This window comes from Macaca mulatta, chromosome 14, assembly GCF_049350105.2.
Source record: "Macaca mulatta isolate MMU2019108-1 chromosome 14, T2T-MMU8v2.0, whole genome shotgun sequence".
In the NCBI taxonomy this organism is placed as follows: domain Eukaryota; kingdom Metazoa; phylum Chordata; class Mammalia; order Primates; family Cercopithecidae; genus Macaca; species Macaca mulatta.
This window is the reverse complement of record NC_133419.1, coordinates 31,209,818-31,232,462: the sequence shown is the minus strand read 5'-3', so window position 1 is coordinate 31,232,462 and position 22,645 is coordinate 31,209,818. Positions and strand designations below refer to the sequence as shown.

At 43.2% G+C, this 22,645-nt stretch overlaps 1 protein-coding gene and 1 long non-coding RNA gene across 3 annotated transcripts in view; one reads left to right on the top strand and one right to left on the bottom strand.

Annotated features, from left to right (window-relative positions):
- Positions 1-894: 894 nt before the first annotated feature.
- LOC114672284 (uncharacterized) lies at positions 895-2,906 on the bottom strand. Of its 2 annotated transcripts, none has more exons than XR_003722581.2 (2): positions 2,423-2,663; positions 895-2,302 (listed from the first exon to the last, which is right to left on the bottom strand). It is a non-coding gene; the product is annotated as an uncharacterized LOC114672284 (long non-coding RNA). The 2 variants fall into 2 exon arrangements; XR_013403955.1 differs by lacking the exon at positions 2,423-2,663 and adding an exon at positions 2,801-2,906 and having other exon boundaries at positions 2,134-2,302.
- Positions 2,907-2,946: 40 nt separating this feature from the next.
- CAPRIN1 (cell cycle associated protein 1) overlaps positions 2,947-22,645 on the top strand; it is a 49,853-nt gene continuing 30,154 nt past the window's right edge. Inside the window, exons 1-2 of the mRNA XM_015114551.3 lie at positions 2,947-3,134; positions 3,680-3,895. Coding sequence (XP_014970037.2) covers positions 3,680-3,895 — 216 coding nt within the window. The 5' untranslated portion in view covers positions 2,947-3,134. The remainder of the gene's footprint in view (positions 3,135-3,679; positions 3,896-22,645) is intronic.

Below are 22,645 nucleotides of genomic sequence, written 5' to 3'. Positions count from 1 at the left end.
TTGGTCTTTCTGGACTTGCTGACCTGAACAGACAACCACAGAATGTCAGAACACCAGTGAAATGGGATTGGGATGACATAGGAAGTGAAAGCGTGACAGCTACATATATTCACCAAATATTTCTGGTTCACCTGCTTGCTACCCGGTATCTGATAGAATACTATCTCTTGACTCCCTTATGGTTAGATAGGGTCATGTGACTCTTTCTGGCCAATGAATTTAAGCAGATGTGATGCATATCTACCTGTCTAAAGCATTTAATTGACTGAGATATTCCTGAGTTCTCTTGTGGTACAGTGATCAGCAACATTTGAGATATGGCATCAGCATGAATCTGCTGAGTGACTACTATGAACAGGGCATTCTGTTGAACTGTGACAGATGTGTACCATTTGTAGTTGTTTTTTGCTTTTTTTTTTTTTTTTTTGAGACAGCCTCACTCCATTGTACAAGCTGGAATGCAGTGGCACGATCTTGGCTCACTGCAGCCTCTGCCTCCCGGGTTCTCGTGCCTCAACCTCCTGAGTAGCTGTAATTATAGGCATGCGCCACCACACCCAGCAAATTTTTTTGTGTTTTTAGTAGAGACAGGATTTGCCATGTTGGCCAGGTTGGTTTCGAACTCCTGACCTCAAGTGATCTGCTAGCCTTGGCTTCCCAAAGTGCTGGAATTACAGGCGTGAGCCCCTTTACCTGGTCCCATTTGTAGTTTTAAACCAGGGATTGGCAAACACTTTTTTTGTAAAGGAAGAGATAGTATTCTAGGTTTTGCACACCTTACTGTCTGTTGCACACCAACTACTCAACTCTGCCTTGCTATGGCAGAAAGGCAGTCATAGAATGGATGTAGATGGATGTGGATGTGTCCCAATAAAACTTTAGACATTGGTCAGGTTCTGAGGAAAAAAGCAGTGATTTTTGAAACTTTAATGTACACACAAATCTCCTGAAGATCTTGTTAAAAATACAGATTCAGTTAAGCCTGCTATGGAGTCCAAGATAGTAGTGACAGTGGTAGTGAGAGAGGTTGGGCTGAATAAACTTTGAGCTGCAAGGAGCTAAAGGATTATCATCTCCCTTTCCAGCCTCTAGGCCTGGCATAATTGCTCAGCGTGGTGCTAAGCATGGTTTAGGTGACTAAATTTTGAAACTAGTACTCCCCATCGAATGCAGCAAAAGCCAAAGTCCTTACCACGGTCTTTCAGGCCCTACAAGACCAGTTCCCCCCGCCCCCCCCCCTTTTTTTTTTTTGAGACGGAGTCTCGCTCTGTCGCCCAGGCTGGAGTGCAGTGGCGCGATCTCCACTTACTGCAAGCTCCGCGGCCTCCCGGGTTCACGCCATTCTCCTGCCTCAGCCTCCCTAGAAACTGGGACTACAGGCGCCCGCCACCACATCTGGCTAATTTTTTTGTATTTTCAGTAGAGATGGGGTTTCACCGTGTTCGCCAGGATGGTCTCGATCTCTTGACCTCGTGATCCGCCCACCTCGGCCTTCCAAAGTGCTGGGATTACAGGAATGAGCCACCGTGCCGGGCCAACCAGCCCCCTTTTATATGTTTGATCTCATCTCCTACTCTCTGCTCTTGCCACTATGGCTTCCATGCTGTTCCTTGAACCCAGCAAGCACACGCCTTCTTAGATCTTAGTACTTGGTGTTTCCTCTACCTGAAAGATTTTTCCTCCAAGGTAGCTACTTAGCCTTCTTCCTCGCTTCCTTCAGTACTAGCTCAAATGTCAGTAAGGCTTTCCCTGACCACCGTTTTTTCTTTTCTCTACCATTTCACTATCTGCCATATACTTACTTGTCTTCCCCTTACTTAGAATGTAAGCTCCATGTAAATATGTTTTGCTCATAATCCCTAGCACTTAAGAGTTCCCAGCACACAGTAAGGTGCACAATAAATACTCCAATGAATATATAACAGACTTTGCAGCTAACCAGGCTATCTTGAGGTCGGAGGCTGCTGTTGTTTCTCCAGGCTCCCTCCGGATGCACTGTTGCCAGCCAGCGTTACTCATTTCATTCCCTAGGCAACAGTGGGCTTGGTAGAACTCTCTTCTAAATCTCTTTTTCATAGAATTTAAATTATAAATTGGTCATTTACTGTTGTCGCACAATATTGCGTTGCTGAATTTTCCACTGATTATATTCATTTTATTTCCTTCCAGAACTTGGTTTCTTGTTTCTCTGCTCACTGTCCACACCCATTCCACTCCAAGGCTGGAATAATTCTCTTGGAAAAAAAAAGTAATCGTTTTCTTTGTATTTCATTGAACATTCCCTTTACAGTGTTAGGTAAACCTGAAACAAAAGGAAACAAAAGTCTAATAATTCGTAATACTCAGGCCTACTGGATAGATAACATCATAGGGTAGCTGAAGACTCTGAGGCCAGAGCTTTAGGATTTAAAAAGCCACCAACCATGACCGTGTCCGACACGTTCTACAGAGAACTCCTAGGTTACTGGGTGATTGTTTGGTGGGGAAGCGGCGAGTTGTCTTGTTTTCAAAAGACGTTATGGGGTATGGAGTTTGCTCGCTCTGCATACAGAAGGAATTCTAGAAGCCGGGATTGCACCACCCACCCCACGCACCCCTTACTTGCAGAAACCTTTGCCCCCCAACCCCCACCCCCACCAAATAAGGGCTCTTCAAGGGGCAGTTGCCAGCTCCAGACCCAGCTGCTTGACACCTATTGTCCCCGCTTGGGCGTCAAACGATTTCGCCTGAAGGACCCTAGCGTTGATTGCTCTCAAAACTCAAGGCGCCTTTCCCTCGGCCTTGGCGGGGCCATCCCCACCTGCGTCCAGGAGGCGCCCCACAGCGCAGGGGCCAGGGGACAGCAGAGAGGCTAGCAGGCTGCCTCTTCCAGGCAGGCGTTCGCGCCGGGCAGCCCGAGCGGCCGCGAAGGCCCCCGCTCTCCGCTTCTCCCGCCCCCCGCGCCCCAGAGGGCTGCTGGCTGGCTAAGTTCCTCCCGCTCCCGGCTCTCGCCTCACTAGGAGCGGCTCTCGGTGAAGCGGGACAGGGCGAAGCGGCTTGCGCCCACGGAGCGCGCGACACTGCCCGGAAGGCACTGCCACCCTTGCCCCCTCAGCTGCCCACTCGTGATCTCCAGCGGCCTCCGCGCGCGCACGGTGAGCGCCACCCGGGACCGAGCCGCTGCAGGGGAAGAGGGCCGCTGCGCCCGAGTGTCCTTTATCTCCGGACCTGCTGGAGCTTCCGAGGGGCTTGCCCCCAAGTCCCCCCACCCCACCCCGGCCATTTCCCATGCCCTTCTCTGCCCCCAAGACGCGGCCTCTTTCCTCCCTTCCCTGGAAGCCGGCGAAAGCCGGCCCTCCCAGCTGGGGACCGTTGCACTGGCCGTTGGCGGCCGGCGCGGCGATGCCCCGCCCCCGGCGCGAGCCTCGGAGCCGCGGGGCTGGTAGGCCGAGCCGGCGGCTCCGCGGGGGAGGGGCGGGTCGGGGGGCGGTGCGAGGCCCGGCCGGGCGCCCCGCTGGCGGGTCGCGCGCGCGCCCGCGCACTCTTCCTGCCCTCGAGGCGCGCCGCGCCCCCTCCCCCACCCGTTCGCGTAGGCTCCCGCCCGCTGCGCGTTTTGTCCCGCGTCTCGCCCCGTCCGTCTCCTGACTCGCCGCTCTTGTCCTTCCTCCCGCTTTTTCTTCTCTCCCCTCGCGGTCTGAAGATGCCCTCGGCCACCAGCCACAGCGGGAGCGGCAGCAAGTCGTCCGGACCGCCTCCGCCGTCGGGTTCCTCCGGGAGTGAGGCTGCCGCAGGAGCCGGGGCCGCCGCGCCGGCTTCTCAGCACCCCGCAACCGGCACCGGCGCTGTCCAGACCGAGGCCATGAAGCAGATTCTCGGGGTGATCGACAAGAAACTTCGGAACCTGGAGAAGAAAAAGGTGCCAGGAGTTGGCGGGGAAGGGAGGGGTGGCTGCGGCCGGGCTCTGCGCCCGCTCCGACCCTGGTCGCTGGAGTCTGCGCTTCTTTCCGTCTCGGGAGCGTTACTAGGTCCCCTCCTCCCACCCCCTGGTCCCCACGTCCCGTCTCCACGTTCAGCGGGAGCTTCGTGCCCAGAAAACGGGCTCCTGGAGGAGGCACTTGTCACCTGACTCGGACGCGGCACTGTCCCCCAGGCCTCTTCATTACTCTTCCGCTGTGGGTCTGGCTTTTGGCCTTTGGGAGTGGGACATGTGAGGGTGGGGGCCTGTCGTCAGGACATCACTGTATGATGCCCTTCTCTCCGTCTCCGAGACCCGATTTCTCTGACGAGGGCCCAAAATGAAGAGGTCCCTGCGCGGGGGGCTCCGGGCTCAACCAAGCGCCTCGTGGAGTTGGGGCGGCCTGTGTCCTGTAGCCTTGCGGTCTGTCCGCTCGGTTACCATGCATTTGAGACCTGTCGAGCGTCCCCTTTTCTTCCGTGGGAGAGAAGTGTGTTTAGAATCTTAAGGCAGAACTGCCTTTCCGGCAGGCCCATTTTGAATGGATCTTCGATTTGCTACCCCCGCCCCCATGCGATGGGCTCCCCTGCGTTTCCCTCTTTGTTTCAATTGTTTAGGTGTCCCCCCGAGCCTCACGCTCAGCTCAATCGCGAGATGATTTTCTGCAGCGACTTTTTGTTCCTAGGGGACTCTGAAGGGGCGGGGGACTGCCAGGATTTAGATTCGTTGGGGGCTGGGTCCTGGGGAGACTGGAGAGGATGGCTGGGACTCGGGGCACATGGAGAGAGCGTCTAACATGGCGGCGGCTGCGGGGAGAGGGAAGCGCTTTACTGGAGCTGCATTGTGAGCACAAAGCGAAAGCAGAGGGGGAGGGCAGAGACCAGGCAGCCGCCCGGACTGGCCTCCTTAGGCCCCCCTCTAAAAAGAAAAATCGAGCCACACCCACGATTTTTTGGATTCAATATTTAGTCCTTGTAGATCACACTACTGAGGTATATCTTCATCTGCAAGTCAGCCTTTTGTTTTATGCTTTCATCGCAGGACAGTGTAAACTCTGTTTAGAGGGGCGTGTGTATGTATGTAGAGAAAAGGTCTGGGCAGAGTGAATAATTAAAATGAGTAAGATCAGAGGTGGAAGGGGAGAAACAAATTAGTCGTTTGTGAAAACGAGGTAATTACGTCTGTGACTATCATGTTAACTTGAATTTTACCTTGTAAAATGAAAGTTTGATAACTTCTACTGTCTGCCTCTAGGAAAACATTTTTATAACATCTTGAATTTCCAGGAAATCATTTTGCAGTGTTTATGTAGCCAGATACCTAATAGCGTTACTTAGGTGCTGATATAGTAACTGGCTAAAACTTGGGCTGTGGGAAATAAGTTGAAGAAAACTGGCGATGTTTAGGTCTTATTAGTTTTACGTATTTACTGATATATTTTACATTTTGGGAGAGTTTTAAAACATTTAGATTTGATACTTCCTGTCTCCTCTTCAGTATTAAAGGTTGGGAGTTTTACTTGAATTTCATGGACTTTATTTGAAATTGAGAGATGTTCTAATCTTGGGATTTCTATCTTTTTTTTCCAATCATTTATTTTGATAAATGTGTGTTTTGTTATAGGTATTTGGAATAGTAGATGTAGTTACATTAACAAAGTAACAAAAGTATTTTTTTTCACTGTAAGCTGTGAGGTAGCTACATTCAAATGTTGAGTGGAATAAGCATGCCCAAGGCCAGTATCTTCTGAGTCTGACACATGATTTAGTTTATCCTGTTGAAATTGAGACTAACTTGGGTATCTTCTTAAATTTTTTTTTTTTTTGAGACGGAATTTCGATCTTTTTGCCCAGGCTGGAGTGCAATGGCGCAATCTCAGTTCACTGCAACCTCTGTCTCCCGGGTTCAAGTGATTCTCCTCCCTCAGCCTCCCAAGTAGCTGGGAGTACAGATGCCTGCCACCATGCCCAGCTAATTTTTTGTATTTTTAGTAGAGACAGGGTTTAACCATGTTGGCCAGGATTGTCTCGATCTCTTGACCTCATGATCCGTCTTCCTTGGTTTCCCAAAGTGCTGGGATTACAGGTGTGAGCCCCTGTGCCCGGCCTCTTTTTAAAATTTTAATGCAGTAAGCAAGCCTACTGATCTGGCTGCTACTTGAATTTTTGATTCTTCAGAAGTTCTTTGAAATATTTTCTTCTAGGATAGTAATCTGAATGTAAATATTAATTATGAACATTAATAATGTATTAATACTAATTATGAACATTAATGATTAGTGATATAAAGTGTAGAGACATTAATGACTGAAAGATAACTCCTCAAAGAAGTTAATATAAAGGTAGGTGCTGACTGGCAGCCAATCTAGTTGTGAGGTGGCTTTTAGAATCTAGTGTTCACGTACTTCTGAAAAAAAAATATAAATCTAGTTTATAAGCCCCTCCTGAGGACTTGAACCGTGACTGGTCATTAAATGTGTATAGGTGCATGTGAATTACTATACTCTGTCATACCCTACCCTCAAGTTTTTTTTATTTTTTGAGATGAATCTCGCTCTGTTGCACAGGCTGGAGTGCAGTGGGACGATCTCGGCTTCCTGCAACCTCCACCTCCCGGGTTCAAGTGATCTTCTTGCCTCAGCCTTCTAAGTAGCTGTGATTACAAGTGTGCACCACCACCCCAGGCAATTTTTTTTTCCTTTGAGAAGTCTCGCTCTTGTCCCCCAGTCTGGAGTGCTACGGCTTGATCTGGGCTCACTACAACCTCCGCCTCCCAGGTTCAAGTGATTCTCCTGCTCGGCCCCCCCAAGTAGCTAGGGTTACAGGCGCCTGCCACTACTCCCAGCTAATTTTTGTATTTTTAATAGAGACAGGTTTTACCTTGTTGGCCAGATTGGTCTAGAACTCCTGACCTCAGGTGATCCACCCGCCTCGGCCTCCCAAAGTGCTGGGATTACAGGCGTGACCCACCGCGTGCAGTCAGATTTTTTGTATTTTTAGTAGAGACAGCGTTTCACCACGTTGGCTAGGCTGATCTCGAACTCCTGACCTCAAGTGATCCACCCGTGTCCACCTTCCAAAGTGCTGGGATTACAGGTGTGAGCCACCATGCCCGGCCTCCCCTCAAGTTATAAAGGAGAAAATAATGTAATTATTACATAATTAACTAGGCTAATCCATACTGAAAGATTGCCATGTTAATAATGGAGATTTAGCAAACTGCACAGAGTAACTTTTTTTTCCTGTTGTCTCAGTGTTTTAAGTGGTAGATAGCAGTAAAAAGGTCCTAAGTTACAGTTAAGTCTTGAGACTTTTCTGTAAGCCACAGATGGAACTGTACCCACGTAAGTAGTTAAGTTGGCAGTATTGATGTTGACTTAATTGCTATTAAAACTATATATTTTGCCTTTTGAAAAACTCAGGGCATTTGGATTTTCCCTAAATTTAAGCACATCTGGTTTTTAGTTTAAATCCTTTTTATATTTAGATGATTTACTTGTGAGAAGACTTAACTGTTTTTAACTATAAGTGAGCATTTCTAATGCACTAAAATAGGATTGCTTTACAAATCAGTTTTGAATTCCTCTTTAGAAACCCTTGTGGAGTAAAGTGAGGTACTGTTTACAATTGGATTTGTTTTGACTTCAATCCATTTAGCAACTTACATTTGAGCTATATTTCAATCTTGACCTATTATCGGAGCCTTCTGGACCAAAATGCTTTTTTTATGGATTTTAAAATCACGTATCCTGGCAGAAATGACTATGGATATGTAGTATTGCTTAAATTAAAACAGATAATTGAAATAATTTTACTGTATTTTAAAAAACAAAGTTGTTTATTTTCTAATAATTTGAGCCATTAAAGAAAAAGCTAAGCATCTGCTCAATGAGAATGCATGCTTAACGTTGATGAAATATGATCCTATTATGTAATGCAACAAAAAGGCTTGGTAGGTTTTTAAATTCAGGCTTACAAAGAGTACATGAGGGCTGGGTGCGATGGCTCACGCCTGTAATCTCAGCACTTTGGGAGGCCGAGGTGGGTGGATCACCTGAGGTCGGGAGTTGAATACCAGCCTGACCAACATGGAAGAAACCCTGTCTCTACTAAAAATACAAAATTAGCCGAGCGTGGTGGCACATGCCTGTATTCCCAGTTACTCGGGAGGCTGAGGCAGGAGAATCGCTTGAACCCAGGAGGCGGAGGTTGCGGTAAGCTGAGATGGCGCCTTTGCACTCCAGCCTGGGCCATAAGAGCGAAACTCCATCTCAAGAAAAAAAAAAAAAAAAAAAAGAGCACATGAATGTTTATCAAAGAGAAGAAATACAGCTCTGTTAAAGAGAATCAAGTGTAAAACTCCATTTGCAAATCTTACAGGTAGTATTGAATTGAGTGATTAACTGCCTAGTTTTCTTTATCATTTCATTGGTGCTGAACTGGGCCCTAGGCTATGCAAGATACTTCAAAACTAAGTCTTAATTTTAACTGAAGAGAGACCTCATTTGATTTTATTAGATGTAATCACTTGTGATATGGAATAAAGGATGTTTTAATAGATGACATTTAAAATTGTTATATTCTTTGTGAATATAATAGGTTTAGATTCTAGTGACTTTGGTAGGTGAAAGATTAACTAATGTTCACTTGCGTAAAATGCTAAAATAGCCTGACAGCTTTTTAACCAGTATGTGACCAAAACTGATAGCCAGAAGTGTAGTGTTTTTTATACTTCTTCCTGAAGGCTTTCTGCACTTCATTTTTACAGTTAGTAGTATTTAAAAAGAATGCTGTTGTTGTGAGGGTAACATTTCTTTCTAGAATGTTGCAGTGTGTCTGTGCTTAGAATTTTTGTTGCAGCTGTTGTGCAGAACTTAGGTGTTCAATATTTTAAAATAAAAACATTCTTAACTATTTTATAAGTAAAATCTTTCCTTGAGGCTATTACCTGAAGCCTTCTTTGACATTTAAGATCTCTTGATGTGTTTGCTTCTCCATGGGTTGCAAGAACTATCCTTCTGCAATGCAGAGGGCAAGATTATTTTGCATTCAGCTTGTCACAGAAAAAAGCTGTAATGCTTAATTTGTTTCCGTTTGCTTGACTGTGTGTTTTTATGTGTAGCACTGGGAAGTATTTAAAAAGGTAAAGCTGTGAATTCCCCCAAGTGATAATGGGTATCTTTTTCTAGGTTGAGAGTAGAAGCGTATTACATTGAAAATGTATTGTTTTAACCTGGCCAAATTTGTTTAGGATACTACCCATGTGGCAAATATTTGAATGAGAATATATTTTGTGTGACTTACAGATTAAGCATACAATTTGCCAAAATTTTATGTGATTAATTTCCTAGTTTACATTTAGGGCTAGATGAAGACTAGTACTATTTCATCTTCTAGAAAAACTAATACTTTTCCTTTAGTAAAAGTGTTAATTTTTGTAATACTTTTACTTTTGCAGAAGGTTAAACTTACAGCAACTTAGTCATAGTTGTAATCTTATACTGTTATAAAATTTAAAAGATTTTTTATTTTTATTTATTATCATCATTTGAGACAAGTTTTGATCTCGTTGCCCAGGCTGGAGTGCAATGGTGCGACCTCGGCTCACTACAACCTCCCACTCCCAGGTTCAAGCTTTTCTCCTGCCTTAGCCTCCTGAGTAGCTGGGATTACAGGTGCCCACCACCACGCCTGGCTTAATTTTTTGTGTTTTTAGTAGAGATGGGGTTTCACCATGTTCGCCAGGCTGGTCTCAAAACGCCTGACCTGAAGCGATCCACCTGCTTCAGCCTCCAAAATGTTGGGATTACAGGCATGAGCCACCACGTCTGGTGTAAGAGTTTTTTTTGGAGCTTAAACCACCTTAGAATTTAGTCCAATTCATTTTATAGAAGACAAAATTGAGATGTTTATATGGAATGAGTTAGGTTGGAATGGGTGATTTCCAACGTTTCTCCCAGTTTTTTTTGAAACAGAATTTTGCTCTGTCGCCCAGGGCTGGAGTGCAGTGGTGCAATCTCAGCTCACTGCAACCTCTGCCTCCTGGGTTCAAGTGGTTCTTGTGCCTCAGCCTCCTGAGTAGCTGAGATTTACAGGTGCATGCCACCACGCCTGGCTAATTTTTGTATTTTTAGCAGAGACGGGGTTTCGACATGTTGACCATGCTGGCCTCGAACTCCCGACCTCAAGTGATCTGCACGCCTTGGCCTCCCAAAGTGCTGGGATTACAGGTTTACGTGAGCCACCAAAACCGGCCTCTTAAATAATGTTTTATGGGAGTAATTAGACTTTGTAATATTCCATGGCCTAAGTGTAATTTTGATGTTTAATTATGTAGAACCAAGTAAAGCCTTTTGCTTCAAATCTTTAGTTTTTCTGTTTTAAAAAACTGAATGCAAAAGAAAAATGCTTTCCATTTTTTTATTATTAGACCTTTATTAATGTCTCATTGTTAAACTTTGTGTTTGTATTGTCCAGGTAATGGGGTTCTGAGAATATTGGTAAGGTAAAATCCCGGTGTGTCAGGTATCATTGGTACATCCATATTGTAATGAAATAAACTTTTATTAAATTTTAAACTCTTTAAGTTTTTCTCTACGTTTAGCTGCCTATGTACATTTGTCAGACTCTGCTCAAGCTTGGTATGTTGTAGACCAGAAAAATCTGGAGAAAGCATTACCAGTAGAGAGAAATAAGAAGTATGACAACCTTTCATCCAAATTACTGTATTCCAAGCTTCTGGGTATTTTTTGGTAATTGGTTCCTTTTTCTGGGGGAAATGAATGGTGTGTGTGTATACAGTACAGAAGAGTGAGAAGAGTAGCAGAACAGCCAAAGTTGGAACTGTGAATTGTTTGGTTTTAGTTCATTTCTTTCTTTCACTAGCTCTACTACAGTGCTTTTGTTAGATAGACTGTGAGTACAAAAACGTGGATGAAAGATACTTTACTGGGTAGAGTTCAAAATTCAAACTTCCTGAGGAAAGGGGAGGGTGTGCTTCTTGACCATGCTCAGCTAAAGTAGTTTGTTTCCTTTAACTTCCCTGTTACCTATTGTCTGTACACTTCTTGACTTTTTTTTTTTTTTTTTTTGAGACGGAGTTTCGCTCTGTCGCCCAGGCTGGAGTACAGTGGTGCGGTCTTGGCTTACTGCAACCTCTGCCTCCTAGGTTCAAGTGATTCTATTGCCTCAGCCTCCTGAGTAGCTGGGACTACAGGTGCGTGCCACCATACCTGGCTAATTTTTTGTATTTTTATTAGAGACGGGGTTTCACCATGTTGGCCAGGCTGGTCTTGAACTCCTGACCTTGTGATCTGCCTGCCTCAGCCTTCCAAAGTTCTTGACATTTTTTATATTGCCTTGTGTTGTTAACCTTACGTGTTTTTCTAAATTGGTAATAAGTTCTTTGTGGGCAGAGACTATTAACATCAGTCTGCTGTGCTTTCTCACACATGGTATATGCTGAATAAGTACTTGCTAGTTTGGCCAAATCTTTACATAGAAATATCTGTAGCTTCATTAACAATCCTGTTAAAATGGATTAATCCATGCGATTAGGGAGGAAATGCTTTTTGCATGAAACTATTTACTTGCAGTGTTTTTTATTGAAATTGATTTTTTTCCTGAAGGGTTTTCTTTTTTTCTTTCTTTCTATTTTTTTTTTTTTTTTTTTTTTTGAGACGGAGTCTTGCTCTGTCGCCCAGGTGCCCGCCACCACGCCCGGCTAATTTTTTGTATTTTTAGTAGAGATGGGAGTTTCACCGTGTTAGCCAGGATGGTCTCGATCTCCTGACCTCGTGATCCGCCTGCCTCGGCCTCCCAAAGTGCTGGAATTACAGGCGTGAGCCACCGTGCCCGGCTCCTGAAGGGTTTTCTTTTTAGTTTTTACAGGTGCATAGAGTTGATGAGTAGGCAATTAGAACACTTTTTTTTTTTTTTAAAGCTAGGTAGCAGGCTGGGCATGGTGGCTCACGCCTGTAATCTCAGCACTTTGGGAGGCCGAGGCAGGTGGATCACCTGAGGTCAGGAGTTTGAGACAGGCTGGCCAACATGGTGAAACCCTGACTCTACTAAAAATACAAAAAATTAGCCAGCCACTGTGGCGTGCAACTGTAGTTCCTGCTACTTGGGAGGCTGAGACAGGAGAATTGCTTGAACCCAGGAGGCGGATGTTGCAGTGAGCCAAGATCGTGCCACTGTACTTTAGCCTGGGCGACAGAGTGATACTCCAATCTCAAAAAAAATAAAAATAAAAAAATAAAAAAAGCTGCATAGCACAAGCAAGATATGTAAATGGTTTTAGGAGAACACAGATAATTTTTATTATTAGAACCATTGTACATTATTGGAAATTTCATTGCATTCTCAATACTGTTCTAAAAATAATTTAAATTTTATTTTTTAGAGACAGGGTCTCACTCTATCACCCAGGCTGGAGTACAGTAGGGCAATCATAGCTCACTCCAACTTTGAACTCTTAGCCTCAAGCGATCCTCTTGCCTCAGCCTCCCAAAGTGTTGAGATTACAGGGATGACCCACTGTGCCTGGCCCACCTCAATACTGTTATCCAAACATAGAAATAACTGAAATATACTTTAGTCATTAAAAAACCCTTTGGGCCTACACTTTGATTTACATTGAACTTCTTTTTACATTGTGGACAGGAAATATAGTAAGCAAAAGTTTCCTCAGTTTTTAAAAGGACAGTAGAAAGAACACACTACAATCTACAGATGATCCAAATGCTGAAAGCTTGCTCATGTAGCAGGAGTCTGTGCTGTTCTAGAAAATGAAAAAGTATTAAAACAATGATGGTGGGGATGTAATCTTTTTATATTTAACTCCCAAGGAATATATTAATAGAAATAAGTTGTAGAGACTTATGCTAAGGAATAGCTTGGTTAAAGCAACTAATTTGAAAGATGCCCGGTAAGATTATTTATGATAATTTGCTTTTCAAATCCACAAACTTTAGACTTTTTAAGAATGTAGTTCAGGTGGCTCAAGCCTGTAATCCCAGCACTTTGGGAGGCCGAGACGGGTGGATCACGAGGTCACAAGATCAAGACCATCCTGGCTAACACGGTGAAACCCCGTCTCTACTAAAAAATACAAAAAACTAGCCGGGTGAGATGGTGGGCGCCTGTAGTCCCAGCTACTTGGGAGGCTGAGGCAGGAGAATGGCATAAACCTGGGAGGCGGAGCCTGCAGTGAGCTGAGATCCGGCCACTGTACTCCAGCCTGGGCGACAGAGCGAGACTCTGTCTCAAAAAAAAAAAAAAAAAAAAAAAAGAATGTAGTTCAAAGTAGGTGATGCTGGAACTTGTTAACATTTCTTTATCCTGCTAGTCAGCTGCTTCAGTTCACTCAGACTTACCTGCCTAATTATAACCTTGGACAAGGAATAAGGGTTTTTACAGGATTGGCTTTTATCTTTTTTAAAAAAATTGGACAAATGGCTTGTCAAACTTAACTCCTGGATACTTAACCTGCTTGAAAAATTATCTTACAATGGAACCTTAGGTAGCATCCTTTTTTTTTTTTTTTTTTTTTTTTTTTTTTTTTTTGAGATGGAGTTTTGCCCAGGCTAGAGTGCAATGGCGCGATCTCAGCTCACTGCAACCTCTGCCTCCCGGGTGCAAGCGATTCTCCTGCCTCAGCCTCCCCAAGTAGCTGGTATTACAGGCTCCCACCACCACACCTGGCTAATCTTTTGTATTTTTAGTAGAGACCAGGTTTCATCATGTTGCTCAGGCTGGTCTCCAACTCCTGACCTCAGGTGATTCGTCCACTTTGGCCTCCCAAAGTGTTGAGATTATAGGTGTGAGCCACTGCGCCCGGCCTAGGTTAGCATTCTTACGCCATTCTTAGCATTCAGAAATCCAGCATTCCCAACAGGTGTTCATTCAGCTTCTGCTTTACCCAGTCTTCTAGGGCCTTGTGGAATGCTCATTTCTCAATGAAAGTTTGTTTCATTGGTGTGCCACTCTTAAGTTCTTGGTATTAGAAGTATATCCTTACCGGCTGGGCACAATGGCTCATGCCTGTAATCCTAACACTTTTGGGAGGCTGAGGCGGGCAGATCACCTGATGTCAGGAGTTCAAGACCAGCCTGGCCAACATGGTGAAACCCCGTCTCTACTAAAAATACAAAAATTTGGCGGGCGCCTGTAGTCCCAGCTACTTGGGAGGCTGAGGCAGGAGAATGGCGTGAACCTGGGAGGTGGAGCTTCCAGTGAGCTGAGATTGCACCACTGCACTCCAGCCTGGGCAACAGAGCAAGACTCCCTCTCAAAAAAAAAAAAAGGAAAACTGCTAAAGATTATAGAAAGTTGAGAGGAAAAGAAATATTTTGTTTTTGCAAAAGTTGGTGCAGTACTCTAGAGGTGATTTATTTGGCCTGGATACATAAAATATAGCTAGATGCTCTTAACTACTTTGGTTATTTTAGGGTTCATTTTTAAGTATTCCCTCTCAGTTTAGAGATCTCCTTAGTTGAGAATAGGAATTACATAGTTTTCCTGGATAGCCAAGTTGTTTTTTTTCAGATGTTTCCTCCTAATCTTTCTTCCAACTATTTATAATTGTTTAGTTGAAGAATTTTTAGGGTTTTTTGGAGTTTATCATCTCTCTTGCTATTTATTTTTAATTGCATAATTAAAAATTTCTTCTTAAATTTTTTATTTATGGAATTTGTTGGCTATAACAATAAAGAAGCAAAGCCCAGGAGGGCATCTATCATGGATATCCCTCTTCTGGCACCCTAATGGCACTGTACTGAACTTAATTTTAAAAATCCATTTCAAGAAAGTAACTTTGGTGGTAATGAAAAACTCCTTGGGAAGAATGGAAGATCTAGATGTACTGCGATTCAGCAACATAATAATCTGATTGGAGAAAGGAAGAAGACAGCAGCAGCAGCAGCAGAGGCAGAGCGGGAATGTAGCAACAGCTGGAATCCAGAATGATGTTCTAAGAGGGAGGGTTGTTAAGGCACAAATGATTTTTCTGGGATTTAAGACCTCACTTAGATAAGTTATTTAACTGTGTCTTTCAATTTGCAGTTAGGTGAAATATGATTGATAGTAGTGCCTCCCTGATAGGGTTAGCTACCTTTTACATTTGAATGTCTGTTACATAGTGAATACTGTCAACTATTAAAAGCAGTAAAGAAACAGGAAATAAAGTGAGACTGGATAGCACTTGTTGGGATAATTATTTCCCAGTACCACATGACTCTACTGGGTGTGGTCACACCTGTCTATCCCATGATTCCCCCTTAAAGACTCTGGGTAATCTGGGAAATGGACTGATATTTATCTTGCTCATATGTGTCTATAAATGGATTTTTAATACACTTAGGATACTCAGTAGCTGAAAAGGAACTCTAAATTGAATTTCAAGATAGAAAGGATCTAAGAGGGCAGGTTTGTGTTATCAACATTGTAACGTAGTAGGCTTTCTGATGAAGATAGTGTTTTTTGTTTTTTGTTTTTTTGAGACAGAGTTTTGCTCTTATTGCCCAGGCTGAAGTGCAATGGTGTGATCTTGGCTCACCGCGACCTCCATCTCCCGGGTTCAAGCGATACTCCTGCCTCAGCCTCCTGAGTAGCTGGGTTTATAGGCATGTGCTGCCATGCCTGGCTAGTTTTGTATTTTTAGTAGAGACGGGGTTTCTTTTTTTTTTTTTTTTTGAGATGGAGTCTCGCTATGTCTCCCATGGGGGCTGGAGTACAGTGGCTGATCTCGGCTCACTGCAAGCTCCGCCTCCCGGGTTCACGCCATTCTCTCGCCTCAGCCTCCCAAGTAGCTGAGACTACAGGCGCCCGCCACCACGCCCGGCTAGTTTTTTGTATTTTTAGTAGAGACGGGGTTTCCCATGTTAGCCAGGATAGAGAGACGGGGTTTCTTCATGTTGGTCAGGCTGGTCTTGAACTCCTGACCTCAGGTGATCCACCTGTCTCGGCCTCCCAAAGTGCTGGGATTACAGGTGTGAGTCACCGTGCCCGGCCTGAAGATACATTTTTATGCTAGGAAAATGGTTTCATTCTCTAGGAAAAATGCTTAATATTTATTTTATGTGTTTCATGAGTAGTTGACCAATTTATTGTTACCTATTATGTGTTAGCCATGTTCCAGCCTAAGAAAGAATAAAGCTGTCTGGAGACCTTTATTACTCCTATCTTTACCATTCTGTTCTTAGTATAATGTTGGATCTGTCAATGTGACAAGCCATTTGTTGTATATTCACTTAGTTCATGCTATAAATTTTAACACCAGTAGACACATTTTCTAGTTGGACTTTAATGTAAGCCATTTGAATAGGAAGTGACAATAGGAATGAATCCACTTAAGATGGCATCATTTTTTTCTTGAGTAGTCTGTGCTTTCAGAGATTAGGCAAATTGTATTTGGAGAAGTACAGATACCATATCCTTTTCCTTATCATGGAAGGCCACTTGAGTGACCTGAGATTCTAGCTATAGTAATCTTTATAGCTATTGTAATAGCTACTTTCATTTTGAAAAGTAGAAAATTAGACCAATTGTCGTAAGAGGCTTTCTGTTTATAGTGTACATTTTGGCATTTACCGCTTAGTTTAACTTCTGAGGTGTCAGGTAAGAATGCAAGATTTGACAAAAATACTATTTATAAATGGAAGATGGTAAACCTTAATTTTCTCTCTCACCTCTGCTTTTCAAAGATGGTAAAACCCCTAAGGGTGTTCAGATCATAAATGGGTATTCTCTTTTTTTTTTTTGAGACGGAGTCTCGCTCTGTGGCCCAGGCTGGAGCGCAGTGGCCGGATCTCAGCTCACTGCAAGCTCCGCCTCCCGGGTTTACGCCATTCTGCCCCAGCCACCTCGCCTGGCTAGTTTTTTGTATTTTTTTAGTAGAGACGGGGTTTCACCGTGTTAGCCAGGATGGTCTCGATCTCTTGACTTCGTGATCCGCCTGTCTCGGCCTCCCAAAGTGCTGGGATTACAGGCTTGAGCCACCGCGCCCGGCCACGGGTGTTTTCTTTATGAAATAGTTACTAAGTTAGATTCGTAAGCTGGTCTAGAAACCCAACCACAGTTCAAGTTTTCTGGGTTGTTTTAAAGTTTCAGCTTTAAAGTTTATTAAACAACTTCCAAATTAAAGCTGCCATATAATGGTTTTTAAGGTCACTAATCATATCATATGTTTGATTCAGAATAATTTACTTCCAGGTTCTACTGGGCTATTACAAGTTAATTACAATGTATTTGAATGAGATGAGTGTTTCTCAAACTTAAGCATGCATCAGAATCACCCAGAAGACTCAATAAACTATAAATTGCTGGGTTCCCCCAACCCCCACTGAGTTTCTGATGCAGTAGGTCTGGGGTAGTGCCGGAGAATTTGTGTTTCTAACAAGTTGCCAGTTGATGCTATGTTGCTGGTTTGGGGCCCATAGTTTTAAAAATCACTGACCTAAACCAACATAGGGTCTCTGCTCTGCAGAGATCTGATTATATATAATAGTAAAACAAAGTCCCTACCAGATCAGATTCCATGGTGATAAAGTTCTTTGTGTACCTGAATAGCTGAGAGATCAGGAAATCCTATATTTTACTGATAAGGGAAAAACTAGTGCCTTTTAATTAAGTTTTTATTGTCATCCTGCAGTTTTCTTAACAAGTTTTGGTATTTCCTCAGATGAGTGCTATTTCTTTTTTTTTTTTTTTTTGAGATGGAGTCTCCCTCTGTCGCCCAGGCTGGAGTGCAGTGGCCAGATCTCAGCTCACTGCAAGCTCCGCCTCCCGGGTTTATGCCATTCTCCTGCCTCAGCCTCCCAAGTAGCTGGGACTACAGGCGCCCGTCACCCTGCCTGGCTAGTTTTTTGTATTTTTTAGTAGAGACGGGGTTTCACCATGTTAGCTAGGATGGTCTTGATCTTGTGACCTCGTGATCCGCCCGTCTCGGCCTCGCAAAGTGCTGGGATTACAGGCTTGGGCCACCGCGCCTGGCCGATGAGTGCTATTTCTTAGAAACTTTGATCAGACTTAGGATCCTGATTTCCTGAAGCTTAGGCAAGGACAGGGGATAGGATATTTATAATAGTAGTGTAGAAAGTGTTAACAGCCATGGAAGAACATGTGTAATGCTATGATGAAACTTTCTTTTTTTATCGTGGTTAGAAAAATGTTATATATATGACCTGTCGTTTCTTTTGTTGTCACTCTTGGTCAGATTGGAGTGTGGTAGCGTGATCAGGGGTTGAGGCTACTCACTACAGCCTCAACCTCACCAGACTCTGTGATCCTCCTACCTGCACCTCCTGGGACTGCAGGTGCGCGCCACCACGCCCGGCTAATTTTTGTATTTTTTGCAGAGACAGGGTTTTGCCATGTTGCCCGGGCTGGTGTCGAACTCCTATTCTTGAGCTCAGATGGTTTGCTCACCTTGGCCTCTCGAAGTGCTAAAGTGCTAGGATTATAGGCGTGAGCCACTGTTCTCGGCCAAGACCTATAGTTTCTGTACGTTTTAAATTTATTTTTATTTATTTATTTTTTATTATTATTTTTGAGACAGATTCTTGCTGTCACCCAGGCTGGAGTGCAGTGGTACGATCTTGGCTCACTGCAACCTTTGCCTTCCAGGTTCAAACAATTCTTCTGCCTCAGCCTCCTGAGTAGCTGGGACTACAGGTGCCCCCCACCATGCCCAGCTAATTTTTGTATTTTTAGTAGAGACAAGGTTTCACCATATTGGCCAGGCTGGTCTCGAACTCCTGACCTTGTGATCCGCCTGCCTCAGCCTCCCAAAGTGCTGAAATTACAGGCGTGAGCCACTGCACCCGGCCACCTTATTTATTTTTTTTTGAGACAGAGTCTCACTCTGTTGTCCAGGCTGGAGTGCAGTAGCATGATCTTGGCTCACGGCAACCTCCACCTCCTGGGTTCAAGTGATTCTCCTGCGTCAGCCTCCCGAGTAGCTGGGACTACAAGCATGCGCCACCGTGCCTGGCTAATTTTTGTGTATATATATGTATTTTTTCCCAGTAGAGATAGGGTTTCATCATGTTGGCCAGGCTGGTCTCCAACTCTTGACCTCGTGATCCACCTGCCTCAGCCTCCCAAAGTGCTGGCATTACAGGCGTGAGCCACCACACCCAGCCTTTTTTTTTTTTTTTTTTTTTTTTTAAAGACAGTCTTACTGTGTTGCCCAGGCTGGAATGTAGTAACACAATCTCGATTCATTGTAGTCTGCACCTCCTGGGTTCAAGTGATTCTCGTGCCTCAGCCTCCTGAGTAGCTGGGATTACAGGTTTGTGCCACCACGCCTGGCTAATTTTTGTAGTTTTAGGAGAGACGAGATTTTGTCTTGTTGGCCAAGATGGTCTTGAACTCCTGACCTCAAGTGATCCACCTGCCTTGGCCTCCCAAATTGTTGGGATTACAGGTGTGAGCCATGGCGTCGGGTACCTTTGATTTACTACGTTTTTTTGATTGGGTAATTCAATTTGGTGGGTATAAGGAACTGTGGTTTTCTCTTTGAAAATTCTGTAAAAGATTCTTGAGATTGTTCAGTTATGATTTACATACTTCTTTCTTTACAGTAAACTCCTTAAATTCTTCACCTTTTAAAAATCCAGTTCTTGGATTGAAAAACAAGAATCATGTTAATAGTATTACTAAATCAGAGTAAATAGGCGTATGAGCTTTAATAAAAATGCACAGTTTTTTTTTTTTTGTTGTTGTTGTTGTTTTAGCCAAGATACTGCACTGTCACCCAGGCTAGAGGGCAGTCGTGCTCATCACGACTTCCAACTCCTAGTCTCGTGATCGTCCTGTCTCAGCCTCCCAGGTGGCTAGGACCATAGGCACTAAGTTAAAAAATTTCTACGCCTTGATAATTTTAAAATTTTTTATAGAGACAGGTTCTCACTATGTTGTCCAGGCTGGTCTTGAACTCCTGGCCTCAAGTGATCCTCCTGCCTTGGCCTCCCAAAGTGCTGGGATTGCAGGTGTGAGCAACCATGCCTGGCCATAATGCATAGATCTTTATTTTGGCTATGCAGAGTTCTTTTTGCATACTTTCTTTTGTTGTAATGTTCCATGAAGAGGTGTACTATGAAGCTGAGTTTCACATACTGGCTGTTTGCCTTTCTTTTTCATTTCCTCTTTAACCTTGTTCCGGTTATTGCCGTGTAACAGATTAATCCTTTAAGGAATTAAAACCATGATTTTCTTATGCGCAAAGATTCTGCCTGTCAGGGATTCAGACGGGGTACACAGGAGTTTTGATGTTTCTGTTCGATGACACCAGGGGCCTCATGTGGGAAGACTAAGACTTGTTCATTCATACGTTTGTTGCTTGGACTAAAATGAGTAGAACCACAGGGATTGCTGATCAGAAGCTATGAGGCCTTTCTTCATGGCATGGCTTCCTTATCATGTGGCAGTCTCAGAGTTACTGTGTTTGTATGATGGCTCAAGGCTCCACATACAAGTGTTTGGATCATCAGCAAACAAGGCAGAGATGGATTGCTTTTATGACTCAGCCTTGGAAATCATACAGCATCACTTATACAGTCTCACTCAGGTGCAGTGGCAGGGGAAGTGGACTAGTCGTTAATGGAGTAGTGTCAAGGTCACATTGTAGAACAGTATGTGAGACTGCATGCAGATTTTGTAGCTATCTTTGGAAAATGTAATCTGCCATAGCTCTCACTTTGGATGAATTCTAAATTTGTTATTGTGTAGAAAATTGGAGGTTTTCTACTATAGGATAACTTGTCCTACTATAAGAGTAGTATAGGTTCATAATTAAGGATTGTTATTGGTGAGAGTCCTGACAATGTACTGAAGTCTGTCAATTTTAATGTCTTTTATATTGCATGGAATTCTTATTTTCATTGTACAAACTATATGTTCATTGCAGAGTAGTTAAGCATATAAAACAAAGCAAAAGGAACACAACTCCACCTATAATTTTATCACTCAGGTACCATTCTTACCTTTTTTATTGTTTATCTTTTTTTATTTATTTTCATCTCTACACAAGCATTTTTTAGGAATTTGATTCTATGTCCATTTTGGTTAGATATATAAACTCTACCCCATGAGAGATGTATGGTGTATTTCTAGATTGAGCAACAATTTTCTTAAATGTACAATACTATAGAAGAAAAGGAAGGTGATAAATACCAGGTATAAGTTAATAACAGTGTTTCTTTTGTTCAGTACTAATGAACTGTGTACTAGCACTGAACTTTAAGCCCTCCTCTTTGTGTATTTTCTGTTTGTATATTTTTAAATAGAGGAATTGTGATTATAATACTATTATTTGGAATATCCTAAATCATAAATTCAAATCTTACTTCGTTTTTTCTTTTTTTAAAGACGGAGTCTCGCTTTGTCCCAGGCTGGAGTGCAGTGGTGTGATCTCGGCTCACTGCAACCTTTGCCTCCTGGGTTCAAGCGATTCTCCTGCCTCAGCCTTCCGAGTAGCTGGGATTACAGGTGCGTGCCACCACGCCTGGCTAATTTTTGCATTTTTGGTAGAGACAGGGTTTCACCATATTGGCCAGGCTGGTCTTGAACTCCTGACCTTGTCATCTGCCAACGTTGGCCTCCCCAAATGCTGGGATTGCAGGCGTGAGCCACTGGGCCCAGTCTAGTTTTTTATTTCTTAAAAGAAAAATAGCCAACCCTTTAAAAAAATAAAATTTTTTTATTTTAAAACTTTTTTTTTTTTTTAGCTTCCCAAGCTTATGAGTCTTCCCTTTTTAAAAACAGAATGAACTGTCTGTTGATCCTCAGAGTATCGTGAGGTAATTGGACACATCTTCTGCACCTGTGGTCAGATCTGTCATATCAGTGTAAAAAAATCTTTCTTTTTTTTCTCAAATCAGTAGACTGAAATTTTATACCTGTTTATTTGGAGGCTGGCTTGTGTGAAATAGTTCATCTAATAATAAAATTGAATACTTTTAAAAGCCTTTAATGTCTTAGTGATTATCTTGGTTTTATTTACCTCCAGTGTTATGAAGGAATTGTGGTAGGGTTTTCAATCTGGGGTAGAATGTCTAGGCAAGTTGACATTTGTTTATGGTACAAAGAAAATAGATCATTTGACCTAAAAAAAAAAAAAAAGAAAAAAAACAAAACTTATTACCATTGCTTTTAAACTGGCTTCTGTGGTTTCTGAATGCCCTTTATTAGAATTTAACTTTGTACTTTGTTTCACAATTTTATTATTGGTAAGGGGGTAAGGATCTATGTATGTTCATAATTTTCTGGGATTAAGTATTGTCCTGTTAATTTAGATTTATCCTCATTCCCTGTCCTCTGACCTTTACAATAGTAACAGTTTGTGACTGTGTTGCATTACCTGAATATCTGTGGGGTCTTATCTAATAGTAGTAGCCCAGGAAACCTGCAAAGTTTTAATCTTAGCAAGAAAACGTGATCTTAAACCAGATGTTAGTTTTCTATCCTCACCCTTGAACTAGTAAAGCAAAGCTGTTGACTTGTGTACTAGTGAGCTGGTAGCTATCTTGTTCAAGATAAATGGATGAAGTACATTGAAGACAATATGCCCATGAGTTTATTCAGAAAAATACCTTTTTTTTTTTTAAATCGGGGTGGGGAGCAGCGTCTCACTCTGTCGCCCAGGCTGGAGTTCAGTGGCATTATTTCAGCTAACTGCAACCTTCACCTCCAGGGTTCAAGCGATTCTCCC